This window comes from Candoia aspera, chromosome 6 (genome assembly GCF_035149785.1).
Source record: "Candoia aspera isolate rCanAsp1 chromosome 6, rCanAsp1.hap2, whole genome shotgun sequence".
In the NCBI taxonomy this organism is placed as follows: domain Eukaryota; kingdom Metazoa; phylum Chordata; class Lepidosauria; order Squamata; family Boidae; genus Candoia; species Candoia aspera.
In genome coordinates, this window is record NC_086158.1 from 36,229,107 (window position 1) to 36,246,287 (window position 17,181).

Sequence of the window (17,181 nt, forward strand, 5' to 3'; positions counted from 1 at the left end):
TGCACTGGCTGCTATTTCATACTGAGTCAAGTTTAGGATGATTATACTGGCATCATAAAGCCTTACAGAGATTGGTACTTGTACCCAATGGAGAGCTTGCTCCTTACACACCTATACAGTAACTAAGGACTAGCAGGCATGCTCACCTGAAAGTGTTGCAGTTGTCAGTCATTCACTATATGACACTTGAGGGCAGTCACCAGGAGAGATAAAAATTCCTTGGGTGTGTATACACACACTTATTTAACACACTTCCATTTTGTTATACTTTATAGACTTGCCCTAGTTGATCCTAAAATTACCCATTAAAGGTTTTTTGAATAAATTGGTTATTTAGGTAAACTAATCCACAACCCTGAGATTTATTGATTTTGTTTTGTACAGTATACTATTATTCATCCAATTTACATGTTGCCTTTCATCCAGGAGCACAAGGCAGCTTACTTAGAACTCTCCCATTTTATTTCTACAACTATTCTGTAAGTTGGGCTACAAATAAATGACTGACCCAAAGTCACCCAGTGAGTTCCCATGGCTGAGGGTACTCTTGAACTTGGGTCTCCCAGATCTAATTCATCATATTAACTACTCCATACTGGTTCTCCAGGTGTTTTCCTGTCCATGTACAGTATTAATCAGTCTGAACCTTTTTAGTTTTTTTCGATAACCAAAGTCAGCTAGGTACTGCTAGCTGCTTAATGGACTACCTTTATGAATTGATGTATCTATGATGATTCAATTACTATCATCTTTGCTAGTCAAATTCACATGTGGTTGATTTTTCATGGGAAACAACCATGATGCTAATAAGTCTCAACCAAATGCAACTTGTTTCTTAGTTCCCAAGGCTGACAGGCTTTTTAATTGATATTTTAAAACAGAAAATATAAATGACAAATAATTTCACTGCTGTCATATTTGTAGTTTTTTGGAAAAGCAAATGCCAACTGAAATATTCAGCAAACACACCTGGAAAATAAACTTAGTAGTTAGATAATAAAATAGCACAGAGAATCCCTGCCTCCTAAAATAACAGCTTGCACTCTCTAAAACATATATTGCGTTTTGCCAGTAATGGATATGAAAGCATTAGCAAATTACTGAAGTGAAGCATGAACATTTTGATAAACTATAAGCAAATCTGAAACTACTAAACATAGTAAAAGTTTTTTTGTAATATTGAGAAGAAATGTTTCCTTTAAGTATAGGTCTATCTTGGCCATGCTATGCAACCACTAAATCTCTTTCCAGGGAAACCTTTTTGTATATATGAAGCAGACATGTCAAACAAACAGTAAACCTGACAGACCAAGGGAGCATAACCTCTGGCCTCAGGGGTGCATGTAGTCTCCCCAACCCCAAGGCTTGGATACAGCCCCAGAAGTTGTCAGTGAAATGTAGTATTTAATGTGAAAAAGAGAAAATTATTAAATACTTTTAATATGATTCCTGCCTACCCAAGTATTGAATTTTACTTTAACTAAAATTAAAATCAAATTTAATTTTTGTCCCACCCACTTCTTTCTCTGATCTCACATATTTTTGGGAATATGCCTTGACATGCCTTTCTGTAGCCAAATGTCATCCTTGCTCCAAGAAAGCTTGTACATACCTAATTTATTCAACTTTCTATTCTTTCTCCAGGTTTCCTATTTCTCGTAATATGAAACATTAATTACACCAAATGGAACCATACCATATTCTGCAGTATCTCTTTGACATTCATTTACATTCTAAATTCGGCACAACTCTGTGGCTCCCAAATCTGTCACTCCCTGTCTTATCATGCAACCTGTGCCAGCTCCAGAACTCCCCAACATGATGCCACTAAAAGAAAATAGCCATATGATTCCCCAGGAATTTCAGGGAGAAATAAAATTGCCGATTTAAGTCTCCAGTAGGCTTAACATGCCCATAAAAGATGAGGAGACAGGTCAAAGATTCCAGTTCACTCTAGGGCTATAGCAATACTACCCCACTTGGCCCTTGGCAGTTAAAAACAGTAATTAAAAAGGGTAGTCCATGGTGCCAAAAACAGTGTCTCCTGATATACCCATTAACCTTATAGCAATCCCTACTGAATTTAGTGGTTTTCCTAAGTAGCCTTAATTAGGCATACATAATTGCTTTATCATGCTTCATCCCACTGCTTTTGCTGCCTAGATCTCTCCTTTGGCTTCTCACCTGGTTTTCACTGCTGTTCATAACCAAATCACTGCTACCAAGGTATGTTCTTTATATACACATTTATTCCGACACTTGTTTGGTTTGCTTCGTTTCCATTTTTAGTACGATCAAATCATTCAGTCTTTCTCGATTCTGTCCCGATTCAGCTTTTTATTCCACCTCTCTAACCCCATGGATCTTTTCACGGACCTCTTTCTCATACCTGTTGTTGCCCATCTGGCTCCCTATATCCATTGCCTTTTAAAGAATGCAGCAGCGCATCCACACACAAAGTTTTATCTTATTCTAGTCTCTTAACTAGAGAACAGAATTATAATCAGTTGTAAATTATTGTCTTTCAGAACATAAAGATAGTTTAATGAACTCTTGCTCTCATCCATTTCTGATTACTATATAGACTATACTTAATCTCCAGATACTGATTGCAAGTACATTTTATACACTGGGAATATTTTTCTTTAATTATTTGAAATTCATTCCTGCTTTAATCATGTTCTATTTAAAACAATTGGAGACAAGATAATTTGGCAACACCTACACTGCTCAGAAATAAGGACAAGCAATCTAACAGAAAATTAACAAGAGAGCTGAACTTGTATTATACATTGTTAAAGAAATATTAAAATTTAAAGACGTGCTAAATATTCACCAGTAAAAAAAATCTTGCTGATATGATTCTACAGAATTGTCTCCCACTCAGGAAAAATCAGTTAATGCAAAGATCAGCTAATTCAAAAGGCTATAATGATTCTAGAAGGTGTTCAGAAAATTGTTGAACCAAATATGTGGTATCACCAGGTTAAAACAAGCTTTTCTTTGTGGACAATATTAAGAGTGAAATATAGTTCCATTTAGAAAAAACAACTAGGAATCTGTCTCAAGATTTGATTCTTGGTTGTGTTCATCTACAGTATCATGAAAAATTATAATTTACCATTATGAGAACAAGCCTAAAGCCCTCTTTCTTCCTTTGACATTGCCTGAAGAAGACTGAAATATGAACTTCCATTATTAACTAGAGCGATGCATTATTCCAAAATCTTAAACCAGGAACCTTTGACCTATTGGGCCAGTGGAATTTTCTTATGTTAGGGATACTCTCATAATATGGCTGCCAAACAATGTAGCCAAGTTCTCCTTCCAGCCAAGTTCAATTGATGACTATATGAACATCCTTCTATCAACAGATGCAGTCTTCTATCAACAATGTGGGAATTGTTTGTCATCTCCTTCTACTGGGAGAGCAAACTGAGGCTGCTGCTCCCCATCCTCTCTAACCCCTCCCTCCAATGCTCTTCACTGGTTCAGCCTATTGTCATCCTCCACTATCTTATTCTGGAAAAATGCTGCTTGGATCTGTTTTGGAAATACAGATTAATTATATGCTTATTTTATTTAAATTATTTATATGGCTGCCCATCTCACAACCATGACTGGGCAGTGTACAAGGATTAAAACAACAACTACACCACATAATCTATGACACCCAAAATTAAAACAATAAAGCCCAAATCACAAAAACCGTATCAGCAGCAGTGCTTGCTCACCTTCTGGCCCAAACGCCTGGAGAAACAGCCAAGTCTTCAAAAGGCTAATGGGGTTGCAACTTCCAGAGAGATGCTGTTCCACAGGGGAGATGCTGCCACACAGAAGGTACAACTCCTGGGCCCAGCAACATTTATTTATTTATTTATTTATTTATCCAATGTTATATGGCTGCCCAGTCTCACAAATGTGACTCTGAGCAGCGTACAATATGTACAGTACAGTAATGGTTAAAACATTCTTCAAAAACCATTTAAAAACAATTAAACATAAATAGAAACAAATGAAGAAAAAGCTTGCCCCATCCCCCCAAACGGAAAGCTGTAGAAAGAATAGTGACAGGAAATGAATAATAATAAAAAATAAAATGAATAATAATAAAATGAATCAGGCTTCCCAAATTAATTATCAGAATGACTTAAAAGTGAATCCTAAAAATAAAATAAAATAAATAAAATAAAAAATAGCAAACTCTTTTATTCTTCTTCCTGCAGAAATCATTTTAAAACAATGGACAGAGTTCAGATGCCACCTAGTGCCAAAAAAAACACATAGTTTTAGGTCCAGGGACAAAAGTACAAAGTAGATAGGATTATTTTTAAAGATATGACTTTAATCAAACAAATACAATAAATGTCTTCTCATTTGAAGTATCCACACTCCCAAACCATACAAGAAAAAAGGTAATGAAAGGTACATTATCTAGAAGATAATATGGATTTTGTACAAATTAAATTAAGTCAATACTTTTATAAACCTATGAGATGGCCTTCCATTTTTTTTAAAATAATTCCTTCTACTCTTCAGAGTATGAAGATTAGAAACAAGATGTGCTTGCCACCTCTGAATGTCCAACCCCTTCCCCTTCTAGCAATTAAAAACCACAGGGATGTTGTTGTTGTTAAGAAGAATAATGGGCAATAGTTGGAATAAAGTATAATTTATTTCCATGTGGATTAGAAATGGTACATATGAGAGCACACGTTACAAAGTCATAACAATAACCTAAATCTAGGCTATTCATTTTAGTAAGTAAATTATTTGTTAACTTCCTCTTGACACATAGTTATAACAAGATCAGCACTCTGCAATGAACATATTTGTGATTGCTAATTGTTTGACCCATAATACACAATGGAAATGCCAGCAGGAAAAAAATCACAACAATAATTGGTTTTAACCTTTCCAAAAAGAACATTAAATAGGCATTACAACATCCAGAGAGAGAAATTATTTTTAATGCACCCACCATCCACACTGATGAAAGAGGTACTTTCCACCTGAAGGAACAGAGCCAAAATCAATGCCTTAATATAAGGCATACCTAATGAGAATTCTTGCAGATTATAATCACACACTGGGTTTTCTAAAAGCTTCTCTTGACAGGCTATTTAAATTACCCTGACCTTAAGCAAATTTTCATATTAGAACTTTTCATGAAGACAGTGCATCAAGAAACCATCTGTGAATTGGTGAAACAAAAAATCATTAGGGTCAGTCAAATGCAACCAAACTATACAGAACATTTACACAGGTAGTGATCAGCTCTGCTACAGCAGTCATAACTTCAAATTCAGTTCACTTAATTGACACAGCAATTTTTTTAAAAATAGGAGTAGATCTGCAGCTGCTGAAAATTATAGTCAATCAAAGCTAGCATAACCTAGCTACTTTTTTTCCAGTAGGTTAAATTTAGATTCCTTTGACCTATACTTTCACAGAACTATTAGCTGCAAATTTAAAATCTCCTATATAGATTCTGAAGCCCTAGGAAATTTAAATGCTCTAAAGAACAGATTTATGTGCATGGGCTATTATTGTGTTCATTCTGTCCAACTAAAATGGCCCACATCTATACAAAACCCCACAGATCCTTCCTTTCTATATGAGGTTGTCAAATTTTATTTGGGCATTAATTCTGGTGTCTTAAAACAGTTACGAAACAGAATCTGTTAAGTGTTCAAAGCATTTCATATACAATCACATAATTCTTCTAAACGCTTGCAACGTATTATTGACAGAAGATGGCTTGACTAAAGGGCTTTAGCAAGAGAGATTAAAATTCAATCTGTTTTAGATACTATCCTATTTCTGGACCAACACACCTTCTGATAAACACATTTATTCATGCTTTTGTTCCTATCTCCTTATTAAGTAAACTATAAACAGTGTTTATATTTGAAAAAATATGGAACAGTATTCTGCAATTCTGCATCTCCAATGGAAAATTGTACACTCATATATTCATACACACTATCACACAATTCCCTTTTGGGGTAAGCAGTGTTACTCAAAGCACAGAAAAACAGTAGGAAATAGTAAGGAAAAGAAATAAAAGAGAAAATGAAAGGAAATCTAATTAAATCTAGTTAACACCAACACCATTCACAATTACTTCTCCATACTTTTCTATCCTTGCAAACTATCCTTTCTTCCATTAGGTCCACACATTAAGTCATAAATTGTCTTTGAAGCTTTAAAGTTATCCCTTCTCTCTTTTTGAGGATCTCATCAACTTTTTCCAACCCTAACATTTTCAGTTTTCCCATTCGTCTCAGCCCATTTGTTTTTCCTTTCTTTTGCATTTCAATTCTCATTTATTCAGTCCAACTCAATGTACTTCTTATGTTCTGGTCACACACTTTTGTATTTAATCCATAATCCTTCAGAATAATTCCTGCCTCTGTTTTTAATTTTTATTTGTTACCATAGAAACTTCTTAAGTATCCCAGTCCACTGCATTCAACTTTTACTTTCTCCTGCTGTGCCCAACTCTCATTTCCAAATAGCACAGTAATGGAAGCAGCCTCTTACGCTGTTGGAAAGTAATGGGAAGTACATGGCTGTTGTGAGGAATGAATGTTCGTCAACAGAAAATGAAAAAATCTTACTATAAAGAATGAGCTTGCAAGATCTGAGGCAGTTAGAAGGAACCTAAATCTCATGCAAGCATTCACAGCTAATCTTTGTCATATGCATTGATCCCAAACAGTTAACCCATTGAAAGAAAGCAGAAGTAAGCCGACACTCACCTCTGCCACGAACCTTAAGTCAAGCTATCATCTCTGAATTTTCATGCCTCTTTCACAATACAGGGATCACTATTAGGTCATACTTTTATGTATATCAAGATTAGATTACATAAAATGTATTGCAAAAGATAGGTACAAAACTCCTACACCGGAAGGCACCGCTACAGAGAAACTGTTGTCATAAGATTAAAGTCATGTGAGATACAACACCAATGGACCTTAAGAACAGTTTGGAAAATGGTGCATTAACATACAGTAGGATGTCAGTGAAGAAGTCTAAGCAACAAATGAACAAAAACAATTCAGATAAAGAAATATAATTATACTACATCTATAGCAAAAATATGACTTGATACTGAAGAAAAAATATGTCAGAGTGTGACTCAAAAACTCCAAAGCCAAGCAACCCCCACCCTGAAAGCCAGAAAGGAAACCCCCCAAAATAGACCAAATTCAACATTATTTAATTTGCTTTGGTGGAAGTAGGACAATAACAGCTTCCTTTTGCTAAAAAAAAATCTACGCTATTTTGTTATCTACTATAAGTTGCACGGATCATGAGCACTGTCCGCACACATAAACAGCCCCTTTTAGTTTGAAAGTGAGTATTCAGTACCAAATTGCAGAAATACAAAGCATTCCCATCAGACCCAAATGCTGACCTTTCTAGTACGACTTCCCAAACCCAATGGTGTTCAGAGGTATTGAGGCTACCATTTTCAGTTGTACATAATTCTGAAAATTGCAGCCCAAAACATCTGGAAAGATGCCAGGTTAGGGAAAGTTGTTCTAGTAAGAATTGCTGAAGGTTGCTGAGTCAAGCTGGAAACAGCTTAACTCAGGTTCATTAGACTTTTATTGACTGCCCGTATCAGTGCTGCTTTAAGTTCAGCAGGAGGAAAGACCCCAAGTTCAGTGACAATGCCACCAGTTATCAATTCATGAGGAGTGACATCAAAGGCTGGATTCCAAACACCAATGCCTGGGAAGAAAGAAAGTATATATAGTTCCATTAGTGTTATAAAACAGATGTCTAGTCCACCAACTCAGCTAAATCAACTCTCCACATTTTATTTCTTTTATTAGCGGTAAATATTATGGCTCAGTTTTAAAAAAAATGGGAGACAAGCATCTCTAAAGAGGGAAGAACCACTCAAGGAGGATATCTATGTGCTTCAAGATTTAAAAAAAAATCTACACCAAACAGTGGTAGGCAATTTGATGTCCTTCAAGAAAATGTGGACTAAATTTCCATAATCGTCATTCTTCAAAAAGAAGTAGATGATAGCTTACTAGACTATCATGTATCCAAGGACATTCAAGTCAGGATACATTTTCTTGATCTATGACAACTTATTCTAAATATATACTGTACATCACCTAGATTTATGTAAGCTGAGACAGCCACTGTTAAATCACTGATTATGAACAGTACTGAAAATAGTATTCCACCATATGTCTCCTTTCTTCACACACAACCTTCCAATGTTTTGGTACCTGGTGCTGCAATTCGTAAACCATTGATGTCTGTCAATTCCTGGCTTGGTCGCTCTTCAATAATGATCTGCCTTCCATGTTCTAAGTTCAGGTCACAAGAGGTGCTGGGTGCTGCCACATAGAAGGGAATCCCATGGTATCTTGCAGCAATAGCCAGCTGATAAGTACCCACTTTATTGGCAGTGTCTCCATTAGCAACAACCCTGTCTGCTCCCACAATGACAGCTGGATTACAAAAAGAAGGACAATAGCAATTAATAGCCTAAGGCTAGAACTGAACTAAAATGTCCCAAGTTAGTCAAGGCAAGACTATCCACAATGCAGAAGAATGGGAAAGTAGAGGTAAACAGGGAAAGCTTGCTATATTTTTTTACAAAATTTCCTTAATACAAACTGCATGCCCACTCAGCTTTGTCCAGAATCTTTGTTTGTTTGTTTGTTTGTTTATCAAATCTCATCACCACCCATCTCCCTCAAAAAAGGAACTTTGGGCAGTTACAGCTCCCATATGTTTCCTCTGGGTAGGAGAGTGGAAAAATTTATTATTTCTCTTGTTCTTTGGGCCATTCACTTTCCACTCTCCTAGAGTTTATTGGGACTGTAGAAATTCCAGTTAAACTGGGTTCAAACATCACACTAAGCCATAGTTTAACTATGGCTTGTGGGTTAAATCACTATTGGCTGGGTTCACACAATACTTATGCTAAAACATAGCAAATCAGATGATGGCTTGGCATGTTGCATCTGCTAGGTTATTAAGAAAGAAAATATAATCAGGGATCAGCATGTAGAAAACAGAAATATGCCTTACACAGAACCAAGCCATACATTTTTATATTCAGATTAATAGCAGTTCTCCCAGGATTCCAAGTATGGTCTTCCCTGCCCTTTCATTTGAAATCCTTTCAAGTGAAGATTAGAGATTCAACCTGACACTCCCTATATAACAAGCACTGCTTTCAACTCTGAGTTCAGTTCAGCCACATGTCCTTCCTTTCGACAAGACTTCACTTCACACGTTTGTATATAATTACTGCTGCCAATTCAACCAAAGAATTCTGCAGGCTGGAACTAAACCTGAAGTGGTAGTCAGATTTGTTTATTATTCAACTAAACAGAATACCCTATTCCAAGACATCAGTGTTGATAGGTGACCTGAACATCATCTTCCCTAACTACTTGACCCCTTGGACTCTTGGCCAGCCATTAACTCACACGTACATAGTCATTTCCTAGCATGAAATCTAGATAAGGCAGCAGCAATGCAGAAAAAGAGAAATGTAAGACATCTACCTGATATCTTTTTTTCTTTCATTGCTAAGGACGCCATGCTATCAACAATGAGTGTTGAAGGCACCTGCTCATACATTAATTCATAAGCAGTCAGCCGGGCCCCCTGATTGTACGGCCGTGTCTCTGTACAGTAAACATGCTCCAGACGACCCATGGCATGTAATGAGCGAATGATACCTATGAAGTAACATTACAAACACAGACAAAATAACAGATCATATAAAAGACTACAAGCTGTCAAGGCACAAAGCAAGCTTTTCTAACTTGGACTCTTCCTTCAGATGTTGGGATCTGTAATCCTAAGGCACTTGGAACATACATTGGGGAAGATTGTTAGAAGGGGTGACATCCCATGTTTTCAGATATATTACCATAATCCCTACCGTTTCCTTTGTCACAAAGGACAGAAATAATGAGGAACTAGATAAAACATCAGGGACTTTGGATGCAGATAGAATTCCTTGGAAATGTGCCCAGCAGTTTGAAATATTTGGCATTGGATGGTCATGCTTCTTGAATGCAGGGAGATGCCACTTACCAAGTGCAGTGCCATAACCAGCAGTGGCCAATGAGCCAGTATTGCAGTGAGTCAGGACTGTCACTTTGTCCTGCCCTACTTGTTGCAAGAGATGGCAAGCTCCATGCTCCCCAATGCTTTTGTTGTCTTCCAAGTCTTTGTCCAGCAATGCTTCCGCCCAGTTGATCACACTACAAAAGGTTACACAGACTTGCATGTTTCTTGCTTACAGTTTTGGGACAGAAAGAAGATACGTTCTTGAACCCTCACCTTTCTCGTAAACTCTCTGGAGTAGTCTCTTCATGCTTTGCCTTCTGGTGGACAAAGTGGCCCAGCTCCTGAGCTGCCCGGGCCATGTTGACAGCAGTAGGCCTGGCGCTTATGAGGTAGCTCAGTGAGTCCAACACAAAAATCTCCAGGTTGTCCAAAGTCAGTTCATTTCCTTTATTATGCAATTCCACTGCCAAGCTCAGACAACCTATAATGGCAATGGCTGGAGCACCTCGCACCTAAGAGAAGAGATACTTGTTTTCAGTTAAAAGCAACACACATAGAAAGTGAGGAACTTCATATTCAACACAAATAGAAGCAGGTAGATAAGACTGTGCCTTAGGGGGCAGTGAGCATATTTAGGATGTTGACAACACCTTGTGGCTGCTCTCACAAAATGGCTGCCCAAGGGCAGGCTTGACTATTCATAAAATGAGCACCACAAAACTTCCATTTACCAGAAGGCAAATGAGTGAACTTGCTCCTTGCCATCTCTTCAGTCCCCCAGCAGGCTCTCTTTGCATTTCCTTAGGCTTCTAGATTACATTTGACATTTTCCCCCACTTAGGTGGGAATTATTTTAAATAAGGCACTGAGCTTTAGCTGTCCACTGTTTAGATTTTTTCCAATGAGGCCAATGGGATCTATATGAGACCTAGAGGCATGAATCCAAATAAAAAGGATGCTAGAGACTGCTTCTTTGTCAGTTTCCCATTTAATATTTTTAATTAAAAGAATCTACAACAAAATAAACATCAGATAGGGTAGGAAGCCTCACAGGGATCAAGGTAGGTGATTACAACCACATTGGTACCATCAGTCAGTATAAAGGCTACCAAGATGTAAATTAGGCAGGGGCACACTCTATGTAGGATCCAATAGAAGAGAAGACACTCTATGTAGGATTGCTTTTAAAGATAGCATCTTCAGCTAGTACAGAAAACAGCCTCCTTAGTATTTATGGGGGAAGGGCAGATGGTCACTGGTATGAGCTCAGCCATTCTCCTTTATCCATGCAAGAGAGAACTGGTGAGTACAAATTTTCAAACACTCCACAGAACATTCTGTAGATTAATGACCACATCATTAACTATAATTCTGTATCCATTTTCCTGGGAGTAAACAATACTGAATCTAGTGGGAATTAATTATGCACATACATGTATTATGTGGTCATTTCTGAATATTAAGGTTAAAATACCCAAGGTTAAAACTGTTCACAAATACTAAAATATCTATACTACAGAAAAGGTCATTTGGAATACTCTGATCCAAATTTAAAAAGAGTAACTTCAAACATCTAGAAAAATGACCAGATGGAAATTATCCTACTAAGAACACTTGGATATGTTAGGCTGAAAAGAGAAATACAAGGAGAGATAAGATAGCAAGTTGACAGGCTGCTAACACAGAAGATGGAAACAGCAATTCTCTATTATTCCTGAGGACTGAACATGAACCAAAAGGTGGAAATATTAAGGAAGAAAGTGTTAGGACAAATTTATAATAGGCTATGTTCATATAGTTAATTGAACCATTACTTAATGGTTACTTAACTTGATTTTTGGAATTTGCATGATATACTGTATTATTTCATAAATTAACCATATTCGTTGGGTTTGCAGAAAACAATAGGCTAAACATGACTATACAATAACTAACTGCCATCTTTTTCTCATGTAGAATTCGCCTGACCCACATGATCTAAGAGGGAGAGGATGTCCAGGTACCGGTCTTGAAAGATATTGGGGGAGGAGGGGTGGACTTTCTCAGGAGTAGAAAGAGAACATTCCAACTCATTTGATGGCAGCAATAGATTCATTTAGACATTTTACTGGTTTATAAATATATTTACAATATTACTCAGTTACAGTAACTTTTGGGGGAGATGGGCGGTGACGAAATTCGATAAAAATGAATGAATGAATGAATGAATGAATGAATGAATGAATAAATAAATAAATACAGTGGAAATGACTGCACTGTTGGGAGACTTGAAAGAACAGGTTAGGGATAGATCATCATGGAGAAAATCTATTTATGTGGTTGCTAGGAGTCAAAAACGACTTGATGGCACATAATCATAATTAATAATTTTATTATTTATTATTTTATTAATATTTTATCCCATGTTGTGAGATGCCTAGAATCAGAAGAGTAGCTGGCATATAAAAATTGTTTTATAAATCAATACAGTAAAACAGAGCTAAATCTAGCCAAACACAGCCCCAATGTTTCAATTATTTGACGGTGGAACAGCCTGACTTGAGAGGAAGCAGACTCTCTTTCTGGATCTATTTAGTGAGACGAACTGAACAGAAAGATGGGTTAGATAGTTCCCAAGATCCTTTGATTCTATAATACTTGAATTAATGCTTTAATTCTATAATATTAATGACAGCATACTTTATATATGTGTATATTAAATAAGAATCTATAATCCTTTTTACTCCTCACCTATTCTGGTTCTGGGAGAGTGAGTGCCCCAGGTTAAGAGATTATTGAAAAACAATTTTCCATGGAAATATTTAGTGAAACACATATCAAGTTTAATAGTTTAACACATCTTTCCATTGGCCAAATACAAGTGAGTTCTCAAAGATCATTATAAAGTACACATATTACACTAAAATAGAGAAATGAGCTAAAAGCAATATACAGGTAGTCCTTAGTTAATGACAGTAATTGGGACCGAAATTTCCATCACTAAGCGATGCAGTCATAAAGTGCGACGTCACGTGACCACATTGATTAGCAACAGCAATCCCGGCATTCCCCATTGCCATCATTAAGCGAGTATTGCAGGTTGTTAAGCAAGTCTCAGGTAGCTTTCAAGCAGGCTAGCAGGTAGGTAAGGCACAGCGCGTGGTGGGGTCAGGGGTGGCTGCTGCCGGGCAGGGAAGGGTGTGAGTGACTTACCAGAGCAACTTGCGTCCTTCCCTGCCAGCTTCCCCACTGACTTTGCTTGTGGGAAGCAAGCAGGGAAGGTCGCAAATGGCGATCATGTGACCACGGGATGCTGCAACTGTCATAAGTGTGAGCCAGATGCCAACTGCCCAGATTGCAATCACGTGACCATGGGGGTGCTGTGACGGCCGGAACTTTGAGGACCGGTTGTAAGTCTCTTTTTTCAGCACCACTGTAACTCCAAACGGTCACTGAACAAATGGTTGGTAAGCGAGGACTATCCAGGAAAGTGGTATAGAAAGTGTAATGGAATTTAACATACAAGTGAAAAGTTAGTACAAAGTTACTTGTACTGCCCCCTGGTGCTCAATGTAATTGAACCCATTTCACAGGGCATACATGGTATAAAAATAGAGAAATCCTCCCTCCCCAGAGATAGGGTAGAAGTCAAGTAAAGCCTTGTATGTAAGGGCATAACATAACATCCATATATCTTTCTGGTCTGAGAGTTTAAGAAATGGAAAGTAGACTGTATATATCATTCTAACAATAAACTTTATTCAGTTAAGAAATAGGAATCAAATACACAGGTTTAGGATGAGGGATATATAGCTTAGTAATGGTACCTGTGAAAGAGATATAGGAATAGTAGTCAATTGCAAAATAAATATAATCAGCAGCATTTGTGGCTGCAAAAAAGGCAAATGCAATTTTAGGTTGCATCAAGAGAAATATAATTTCCTAATCGCCAAAAATTCAAATTTAGTTTGCATTGCTCAGATCTCATCACAAGAATTATATCCACCAAACTTTTAAAAAAAAATCAGACAAACTGGATCAGATTCAAATAAAGATGACAAGAAATGAAGTCCAGCATATCAGAGTCACTTGTTGAGATGGGCGGCTATAGAAATGAAATGAAATAAATAGCCATGAGAATAAACTGATACACTTCAAATAAATAAATATCTAGCCATGAGAATAAACTGATACACCTTTCAAACATTTAAAGTATGTCACACCAAAGAAGTTTAAGACCTGTTGGCCATTGTTCCAGATTGTAAATCACAAAATAACATATTTAAGTTTTAGGAAGGCAGATTCAGATTGAACATCAGAAAACACTTCCCAACAAGTACAGCTATTTGACAGTGGAACCAGTTATCCAGGAAAGTGGTATAGTCCCCTTCATGGAAATAATCATGAGGAAGCTATGCTATGTATAGGAGATACTTTAATCTAGATTTCTGCATGCATTAAGCAGAAGGTTGATCCTGTGGCTCAAATGGCCTCTTCCAACTTTATGACACAATTACATGTTCTGCATTCAATAATTTAAAGTCAATATATAGAAGCTGCACCAGGTGATTTTACTGATCATGTCAGAAACTGCATTTGCTTAAATAGACAGGATTCCTTTTATGAACAAAAATTATTAATAAAATTCTTGCAGCTGAAGAAATCTAAGTACCATAATGTAAATAATGTTTTTCTTACAAGTCTGTGCAACTGCAGTTAAACAAACAACGTGGCTCTTCAAAACATGAACCACAATCTAGCCTATCATATTTTATCCTATTGTGGTATGTGAATCTTGTTGGCATGCAAGGCTATCAGATTTGGGGTTGCGCAACTCTGAATGATCACTAGATGGCAACGTAAGACTAGTTTTGCAACCACTACTGGTTGTTAGGATTTTTGCAGCTCAAATTTGGTACCCCAGGTGTATCATTAATATTTAGGATAGTACTGTATGTCATGGACCGAAAGGTGTAGGTTGAATATAGGCTAAGACAATACTAAGTATCTATGTGCAACCAGAGTTACAGTCATTTCATGTCATATTAAACCCAAACATGGGTTGTTAGCTTTGGATTAGCATGCTTTGTGAAGCCTGCCCCTGTGGCCGAAAATATGGCTTTGGGCTCACCATACCAGCCAACTATGATTATTCAACTAGTTAAGACCACCTCACCCTCTGGTGTGAACCCAACTCATGAACGTCTGTCTTTAGCCTGAAATCCCTGTTATATACCCCCACTTTTACCCATGGCTCTGCAGGACTCTTTTTAACTGCGCAAGAGCGTTTCATCTACAGCTCAACTCTCAGAGCCTGAGGGACTCTCCAGAGCAGTGTTTCTCAACCTTGGCAGCTTGAAGATGTGTGGACTTCAATTCCCAGAATTCCCCAGCCAGCATGAGAAAGACCGCTCCAGAAACTTTCCCACGCCATCGCCTCTCTGTGCCACCCAGGTAGTGGGGTCGCTAACGATGCGGACGCAACGCGTGGCAGTCCAACCTGCTTTAGCCGAACTCGGCAATTGCTGGCTTGTCCCACCCCCATGGCAGCACCTTCATAGACCGAATGGCCTCCCAGCCCTGGCGGACGCTGCTTATTTCCTCATAGAGGCTCTGATGAGGCAGCAGAAGCTGGTTGAGAATCTGCAGGTACCCCCTGCGGTACCGAAGCGCTTCCAAAGTCATGACGATCGCCAAGGTGGGGCTGCAGGACTCGGAAGACCGCCGCCGACCAGTCACGTGATCGAATCGGCTCTTTGCCGACGTCTCTGCTGGGTCCTAGAAAGCGCCCGTGCAGAACGCCTGTTGGGTTTTTTTACCCCATGCTCTTTTCATGGCAGATCGGGTTGCAGAAATCCGGATGGCAGCAAAGCTTTCTTTATGTCTGTATCTGGATTTTGGCAGTCCAGATCTGGCAGTCTAACAAAGCCAGGACTAATCGTGGAATTTGATCCTTAAGCGGGGAAGTAAACAGGAACATTCATTTTCTCAAGTTTTGTTCTTCGCCCCTCTGGGAAATTCTGTTAAGAGATACCAAAATCCTTTGGCAAGAACTCCAAGGTTCTCCCATTCCCAAGGCACCAGGGCATTCACTGTCCTTCGTTCCTTAGTTCTGGTTATTCTGATGGCTTTGTTGCTGCCTCACTTAGTGGCCTTTTTACTTCCTTACCTTGAAAGTGAATGTCCTAAGGATAATGGGGACAGGTGGTTCTGCAGAATGCTAGCTGGGTTGCCATGTTTGGTGCTTCTCCCATTGAACAGCTGGTGGGGAAGGATGCTAAAAATCCTCCCAAGACAGTAGGAGAGTTTGAGGTAGCCCATCTTAGTAATAGTCTCTCTGATCCTGGTAAGTGTTTTCACCCATCAGGGAAAAAATCAAGTAGTCCATTTCTTTCATTGGCAGTTTAGAATATTATATTTATTAATGTGCATTCATTTATTGATCAATATACTAAGACACTGTCCACATGGCTACAGACCTATTCTGATCTATCCCAACGTTTTCTAATACCAGCAATTTTGCAATAATTACCAAAAGCCAAGAAAATTAGGAAGGCTGCAATTGGTAGATGTACTGATGTAGACTGTCAGTACATAGCAGCTACTATTGCCTTCTAGTTTTTAAAGCCAGCTCTTCTAAGCTTCTTCTGTTGTTTCATTGCATCTACTAAATTGCAGCAAGCTGGTTAATAATAGAGCATGCAAAATCCTCAAATTAGAGAGTGGATTTGAAGCATTTTTCATTTTTATACTGTTTAAAACTAGTGTCAAAATCTAATTATTGAATCTTGAAGCAGATACTGCTTGATTACAGCTAAAATAAAGCTTGAGGGTTTTTTTTCTAATTTTCTTAATTACCAAACATTTTGATGCAGCTGCTTGGTTGTTTTGGCAGTGATTTGGACAGAAACTATCATCCTCAAGAAATTCACTCAAATATTTTTTTAAGGGTGCCTGCTGTTTGGAGCCTCCTGTAGCGCAGAGTGGTAGGCAGCAGTATTGCAACCGAAACTCTCCCCATGTTCTGAGTTCGATCCTAGTGGAAGCTGGATTCTTGGGTAGCTGGCTCAGGTCGATTGGGTTTATGTCTTATGCTAAACCATAACATTATGTGTTCAGTTTTAGTTTAGCACA

At 38.0% G+C, this 17,181-nt stretch overlaps 1 protein-coding gene across 2 annotated transcripts; it reads right to left on the minus strand.

Annotated features, from left to right (window-relative positions):
• Positions 1–4,656: 4,656 nt before the first annotated feature.
• On the minus strand, positions 4,657–15,799 carry MRI1 (methylthioribose-1-phosphate isomerase 1). Of its 2 annotated transcripts, none has more exons than XM_063306713.1 (6): positions 15,601–15,799; positions 10,342–10,580; positions 10,093–10,262; positions 9,555–9,731; positions 8,262–8,486; positions 4,657–7,746 (listed from the first exon to the last, which is right to left on the minus strand). In XM_063306713.1, the coding sequence occupies exons 1-6, from the start codon at positions 15,730–15,732 to the stop codon at positions 7,598–7,600; spliced, it is 1,092 nt and encodes a 363-aa protein (XP_063162783.1). In that variant the 5' UTR covers positions 15,733–15,799; the 3' UTR covers positions 4,657–7,597. The 2 variants fall into 2 exon arrangements, with proteins under 2 accessions (XP_063162783.1, XP_063162784.1); XM_063306714.1 differs by having other exon boundaries at positions 15,548–15,727.
• Between the last annotated feature and the right edge of the window lie 1,382 nt (positions 15,800–17,181).